Genomic DNA, 7,223 nt, shown 5'->3' with positions numbered 1-7,223 from the left:
GTTGTGTGTGTGTGTGTGTGTTCATGTCTCTCCGCAGATGAGCAGCTGCGGCCTCCTCGCTTCTCGACCCCTCCCAGGGGGCAACGGAGACAAAAAAAAACACGTACACACACAGAACAAGAACAAAAGAAAAAAAAAATGTGGGTGAGGTGGGTGGGTAGCTGGAGGAGACCCCCGCGGTGTCCCCCTCTGCGCGCACGCCGGCCAGCCCCGCCACACCCCCAAGCCCACGCCTCGCGTCATCGCAAGCACCAGCATTATTATTACCTGCTCCTCCCTCTCTCACTCTCGCTTTCGCGCTTTCCTCCTCTCGTCGGGGCGCCTCCTCGGCCGTCATCCACCTCCGCGCAGCAGCAGCAGCAGCAGCAGCAGCAGAGGGGCGTGGGTGCAGGAGAACGCGGGCGACGCGGTCCTTCGCCGCAGTGGGGCGTCACGCGGCGGCGAAGACGACGTCCACCTCCGCGTCCGCGACGTAGCGGGCCGCGAGCACCGCGACCGTCATCTTCAGCGTCTCCAAGTCCTCCCCGTCCACGTCGTGCAGCGGGAACGACAGGGTGCCGGAAATACGCCAAAGCGGCGAGGAGGTTGTGCTGGTGGGCGCCGGCGCGGCCTCGTCACCCTCGTCGGTTGCGGCCTCCGCTGCCACGCCGGCGCCGTCCGTCATGCGCACCGGCGTCACCACACGCAGCGCCAGCAGACGCTCCGGCACGTCGGGCCGTCCCTGGTGACGCACAACGCACGGCATCCACCACGACCCCAGTGACCCGTCGCCGTGCACCGCAGACGACGACGACGACGACGACGATGACGGCGGCGGCAGCGTGCACGTTATGCGTCCCTCCACCTGCACCACGAAGACGTGGGCGCCATCCGCCTCCGTCACGGTGCCTGTGGCCGCGAGCGAGGTGACACGCGGCAGTGCCGCAGCCTCGACACGCAGGCGACCCAAAAGAACCTCCGCCTCGGCTGCCGCACGCGTCACGAGGCCGCGCCGCTGCAACGCCGCCACCAACGCGTGCGACAGTGTCTTCCACGCACGCTCCGCCGCCGGCGTCTCAGGCTGGGCACAAAGCTCCTGCAGCCGCCCAAGGAAGCACGCGGCGTCCGCCGATTCCGCCGCCGTCAGCACCTCGCGCAGCTCCATTGAGTCCTGCACACACGGGAGCTGCAGTAGCGGGTCTTCAAACCCCCAGGTGCGTCGCTCAATCTGGGCGGAGAGGCGCATCAAGTAACGGGCCTGCTGCCATTGAGTCCTGCCGTCAAGTACCTCACACGCCCCTCGTACCACGTTCAGCACGGACGGTAGAAGGGCGTAGAGGTCCTCCCGCAGCCGTTCCGCCACAACGTTGGGGATGTCAAGAAGCAGCTGCGGGTCGATCGCCGTTGTCGAAGGCGAGGCGAAAGGGTGCCTTGCGGCCAGCGTTTGTATCGCATCCTCGTCCGCTCCAGTTAGGCAGACCTCATCCACAAACATCCGGGCAACGTGTGCAAGGACAAGCAGCTGGACCTTCGTCCAGCCCTTGCTAAAGTCCAAGTCAACGTACTGCACGCTGTACCCCTTGGGAAACGCCCGTGCGATGATCTGCAGCGCCTGCATCTCGGCAGCGTCTGTGATGCGGGCGGCGTCGCCCACGTACTCCGGTGTCAACTCAAGACACGCAGAAGCAATCAGCCTCCAGGCGTCGGCCACGGTCGCGGGACGCGCGCCGGCGGTCGCCACTTCAATCGCCTCAACCGTTTCCACCGAGATGCCGTGCTGCGACGCCGCAATGCCCCGCGCCGTTGGGCAAACCGTCACCGTCGCATCCCCGTCACCCTCCGTCGCGGCAACGCAGCCCGCCTGCTGCAGGGAGGCAATAACGGCCCGCGCAAACTCCGAGGCGTACGCCGGAATATCCTCCTTCGAGGGCACCCCGTAGAAATGCAGGTTAGTGCGGAGGTGGTGGAGAAAGTAGTGACTCTGCAGGATGCGTAGCACGCCCGGCATGTCACTGGCTCGCCCCTGCGCCACGGCGGCGTTGAGGGCGTCACGGAAGTCATCCGGGTACCGCAGCTGCGACTCTAACGGCAGGGGGTCATTCAGTAGTTTGCTCCACACCCAGCGCCGTGCGGCGCGGCAGTAGACAACACCCTCGTTGAGCGCCCGCGACGTCATCTGGAGGAGCTCGGACACCGAGCAGTCACCGCCGGAGGCATTGACGTCGACGTCGGTGTCGGCGACACCGAACCGCTCGGCGGCGCAGACGAATGCCGTGCCAAACAGCGCAGCCGGCAACCGCCACGCCGCCTCAAACGTGCAGACCAGCACCAACGGAAGCGCCGCCTCTGTCTCCGGGTGTCGTGCGGGTGTCTCAACCTGTCCCAGGATGAGCAACTCGTCCAGGAGGCTTGTGCCCCGGTGCATGTAGGCCACACCAGCTGAAAGCAGCAGCGCCAGAGTTTGATCTTCCACATCTTCACAGCCCACATCGGGAACAAAATCCCGGCAGCGGAGAACGATGCGTTTGGCAAGCCCCTCGGCCTCCTGCGCAGAGGGGACAAACACCACGTTTGGCGTCGATGCATAGCGCATCTTCTGTAGCTCTTTTAGTGCTGAGACGACGGCTGCCTCATAGCGACTGCGGGCCCCGCCCTGCTCCAAAGCCTCTAGACGAACATGCAACTGACGGTAGGAATTGCCGTAGTTGTGTTGCCGTGAGGCCGGTATCTTCAGCCACCGTGACACCTCGGTGCAGCTGATCAGAGGGTAGGAAAGGGCAAGCAGACGCGCCGGCCTCTGCCCATTGTTCACCAGATACGGCTTGGAGAGCAATCGCGCCAGGCATTCCTCCATCCAGCGGCCCTCCGGCGCACGCAGAAGATGCACATGATCGAGAATGATGTGGGTAACGCCAGCAAGGCAATTTGTCGCCTCTCGCCGTAGCAACGGAGCCAAAGCGCCACCGCTTGCGATAATAATAGTGGCCTGACAGAGCTTCCCCAGCTTCGTCGCCGTCTCCTCTCCAAAGGGCTCTAACTTTGTAACCCGCTGCCGCAAGCCCTCACCAAATTTAAACCGCCAGTCTTGAAAGCGGCGCGTGGCACACGCCTCATGGGCGGTGAGGTATAGAATTTTTCGCTCAGCGGCGGCCACTGCGCTGGTCACCACGGGCACCTCCTCGGAAGCCTCAGGCGGTGTCTCTAGCAGGGCTCCCTCCAGCAGAAACTGCAGGATGAAGAGCTCGGCAATGGCCGTCTTACCGCCGCCGGGCGGCAGCGCCGCGAAGACGTTCTCCGTGGGGTGCTCCATAACAGGCACCACCAGGTCGCGCTGCGCCGGGAAGAACTCGGTGAAGGGGAAGACCTTCTCCGCTGCGGCCTCTAGGCCGTACGGCTGCAGCGTCGCGGAGACGTCGCGGGCCGCCTCATCCTCGGAAATGGAGGGACGCTGCTGCATCTCCAGCAACGGCGGGGCGATCTCGGGCAGTCGCACATTCATTAGGCACACGGCGACGGAGCAGTCTGCCCCAAGCCAGTACAACGACTGGCAGCGGACGAAGTAGTGCGTCGGCTTCGGCTCAACAATGGGCACCACAATCGTTGGGGCGGAGTGTGGCTCGCCGCCGCGCAGAGTCTCCCGCGTCAGGTGCAGCCGCTCATGATGCAGGATGCGGCCGTTGGTGTGCTCAACCGTGAGGAGGATGTCCCCGGCCGTCTGGCTGTGCAGCTCCTCGACGTAGGTGAAATCCGGCGTGATGTCGACATCGACGTACAGCATGCTACGGGTGAGAGGTCGCACGACGGCCTCCAAAGAAAAGTGTGGTACCTGATGAATGCAGTCGTACGCCAGCTCCGCGCGGCGTTCGTCGCTCAGTTTCTCGGCGAGGTCCTCGCGGGACCACGCCCGCACCTCCTCCCATGAAACACGCCGGCTTTCTAGTGTGTGAATGAAGGCGGCGAAGCTCTTGGGGGCGACGGTGTGACGCAGCTGGCGCACAGGCGACTGCACCGTCCACTGTTGATGTGCCACCATAAGACACAGCTGCAGCACCTGTTGCGCAGTGCGGCCGTACTCGCGGACTAGGCATATCTCATGCAGGGCGCGAAAGATGCGCTGGGCGGAGTCCTTCACATAGACGAGCTCGCTCATCAGCGGTAGGCCCTGCAAACTCATACCACTGATGTAGCACTGCAGCAGTATGTTAATCTTCGCCAAGGGGGTGTAGCGGCTTTCCCGGACGGCGATGGGGGCGTTTTCCAGCAAATACTGCAGCTGCGCCTGCTCCTCAGGCCGCACAAGAATGTGTGCAAACTCCTTTGACATGGCAAAAAGGCGAAACAAGTCCACGTCGTGCATTGTGCGCCCGAGGTGGGTGAGGTAGGTGGTCATGGAGGCGGCTGTGACGTAGTAGTAGGAGGCAATTCGGCCGTACGGCTTGGGGGAGATGCGGCGGGCGTGGGCGTCGTAGTCGACCAGCTGACAGCGGCGGAGGTCATCCGCGGCGGTGTGCACAATGTTTTCCAGGTGACGCAGGAAAAGCGGGTCGGCGTTGCTGGCCCGCGTGCCATACAGCTCCGGCGACCGCTGCATTCGGACGTACAAATATGTTCGCTGCAGCCACCGCACCCCTTCCGCGACGCTGCCAATGTGCCCAAGCACCACCTCCGCGTTGAGCATGTCAATCAGCCGCCGCATCATCTGCGACTCGATGGGAAGCTGGTCGTTGAGCACGCTCAGGTAGTAGTGCAGGTCGTCGGGGCTCGTGATGACGGCAGCCCTTCCCAGCGCCGCGCCGAACCCCACACGCCCCGCACGACCAAACATCTGTAAAACATCCAGCGCACTCAGTAGCTCTGTCTCGCCCTTCGCACCGTTAAAAACGCGGGTGCCTTTGATGATCACTTGGTTCGCCGGCAAGTTCACGCCCCAGGCGAGGGTTGAGGTGCAAACCAACACACGCACGTGCCGATCTGCAAAGAGCGTCTCAACCACCTCGCGTTCCTCACGGCTCATGCCGGCGTGGTGCACGGCGAAGCCCATGGGGAGCATTTGCTGCAAGCTCGGGCGAAGCGGCAGCGAGGGGTTATTTGCCGTCTCACGCAGCAGCTGCTCCGACTCGCTGCCTGGACGCACAAAGTGCTGCGTCCGTTTCTCCTCCACGATGCGTCGTATCATGTACATGGCGGTGTACTCGGTGTCCTTGCGGGAGTGCACAAACACCATCGACTGCTCCCCGTTCATCGCCGCCCGCAGTAGCTTGTCGTACGCCACCAGGTTCATCACAGCCACCTGGTTCGTCCCCCGCACCTTCTTGATGGCGCAAAAGGTTTGCTGCAGCGGAATTGGGCGGAAGGAGCTGTCAAACACAAACAGACCCTGCTGTCGGTCGACCTGCAGAAAACTCGCAACATCCGCGTAGTTGGGCAAGGTGGCGCTTAGCCCCACAATACGAATCCCCGCCTCACCACGAAGTTGCTGCTGCTGCATAGTTCTTGCCACAATCGCCTCCAACACCGGTCCACGCTCGTTGTGGAGCAGGTGAACCTCATCCAGAATGAGCAGCTTCAGAAGTGATGCCACGCCCAGCTCAACCGACTTACGCGTCACCACATCCCACTTTTCCGGCGTTGTTACGATAAGCTGCGCATCGTTTAGCTGGGACTGGTTCGCGTTGGAGTCACCGGAGAGTTCCGTGACGGTTAGGCCAAGTGGCTCGAGGCGTTTAGCGAAGGTGCGTACCACCTCCTGCACCAACGCCTTCATCGGTGCCACGTAGACCATCTTCAGCTCACGCAGCCGGATGGCCCCGCTGGGCGTCATGGCATTACTGATGGTCCGCAGCATTGCCATCATCGCCACATTTGTCTTCCCTGCCCCGGTTGGCGCACACACCAACATGTTCTCGTCACTCCCAAAGGCGCACCCAAAGGTTCTGGTCTGCATGGGGTTGAGTTGTGCCACACCAGGAAATGTCACCTGCGCCCACGCCGGAAAGGCACTCAGGGGTGTGCAGGCGTATTCGCCGGTAGCGGCTGCCGTGGGCGGAAGTATCACCTCATCGTGTGTTTCGAACACCGCTCGTTGGGTGCCTTGTGGCACAACCGCACGCGTCAGACGATGCGGCGTGCTTTCATCCTTAAACGCGTAGGCCTCCAAATCAACCCGGCGTAGTGGCTTCAGCTCGCCACGGCTTCCATCCTCCTCCTCGTCGTTGTCGGTCTTGGGCCCAATCTCTTTGCCAGTGACGCTCTGATACAACCGCTCCACGAGGCGGTCCTGCTTTGCGTGTGCCTTCATGGCATCCATAACGGCGTGCTTCTCCCGCTGGTTCTGCCCATCGGCAAACTGCATGCCGTACACAATCGCCCAGCGCGAGGCGGCGACGGTGGCAATCCACTCCATCACGGCCTCATCGTCGTAGCCGCCGAGGAACGCGGTGAGTTGGGTTTCAAGCGTCAGCTGGTCCACCGACCGCTGCCCGGCATACTGCAGCACGCGATCCGCCTGAACCTCGCACTCCTCGATCGTTTGTGTGGGGAACAGCCGGCGCAGGGAGTCGCGGACGTAGTTTGGGTTGCATGCGACCTCCTCAAACGTCACGCGTGGCACCCGAGTAGCGCCGTTGTTGTTGTCCCCGTTCGCGCCATCGTCGTCGTCGTCGTCGTCGTCGTTGGCCGTGAGCCCCTCCACGTCCGCGGCAAACTTCATTAAGCCCCGTCGGTTGTCGCGGGCCCCCTCCGCGTCGGCGTCGGAGGAGTCCTCCGCGTCGTTCTCCTCCTCCTCGCCCTCCTGCTGCTGCTGCTGCTGCTGCAGGAAGAGCGGGTCCCCCAGTCCATCGCCCCAGGCGGGGGCGGCGGCGGCGGCGGCGTCCCCCCCGCGGCGGCCCACGCTGTTGGCGCCTCCCTCACGCCCCTCCGCCGCCGCCTCCTCCTCCGCCGCCACGACAAAGTCGTCGATGAGGCGGCCGTACTGCAGCACTTCGTGCAGCGCCTCCGCGCTCAACGGGGTGTCGAAGAGTGCCTCGAGTTGCTTCCGCAGCTGCTGCAGCTGCGTGGGGCCCCCCGCGGCGGCGCCGGCGCCGGCGCGACCCACAATGGAGAGCGTTTCCTCCGCGATCTCGCCAATCGCCTCGTCGAGGCCGGGCGGCAGCCAGCGCCGCAGGTCCCTCAGGAACCGCTCATAGTGCGTCTTTGTCTGCTCCGAGTGCGGCACGTACCGCGTGGCGGCCGACATCGCGTCGCGT

At 63.7% G+C, this 7,223-nt stretch overlaps 1 protein-coding gene across 1 annotated transcript in view, besides 5 other annotated features; it reads right to left on the bottom strand.

The window, feature by feature from the left end:
• Nucleotides 1-2: 2 nt before the first annotated feature.
• Nucleotides 3-21: a microsatellite.
• A 119-nt stretch (nucleotides 22-140) lies between these two features.
• Nucleotides 141-165: a microsatellite.
• A 36-nt stretch (nucleotides 166-201) lies between these two features.
• Nucleotides 202-234: a microsatellite.
• A 36-nt stretch (nucleotides 235-270) lies between these two features.
• Nucleotides 271-312: a sequence feature (GA-rich).
• A 35-nt stretch (nucleotides 313-347) lies between these two features.
• Nucleotides 348-375: a microsatellite.
• Nucleotides 376-430: 55 nt separating this feature from the next.
• Nucleotides 431-7,223, bottom strand: part of Tco025E_06308 (activating signal cointegrator 1 complex subunit 3-like 1) — a gene marked incomplete at both ends in the record, with an annotated part of 7,230 nt that continues 437 nt past the window's right edge. The window contains one exon of the mRNA XM_029373188.1: nucleotides 431-7,223. This exon is cut by the window's right edge and continues 437 nt beyond it. Coding sequence (XP_029226722.1) covers nucleotides 431-7,223 — 6,793 coding nt within the window.

This window comes from Trypanosoma conorhini (assembly GCF_003719485.1).
Source record: "Trypanosoma conorhini strain 025E chromosome Unknown Tco_14.4_contig_00418, whole genome shotgun sequence".
Taxonomy (NCBI): Eukaryota; Euglenozoa; class Kinetoplastea; order Trypanosomatida; family Trypanosomatidae; genus Trypanosoma; species Trypanosoma conorhini.
The sequence above is the reverse complement of the archived record's forward strand: the minus strand, read 5'-3'. Positions and strand labels throughout refer to the sequence as shown.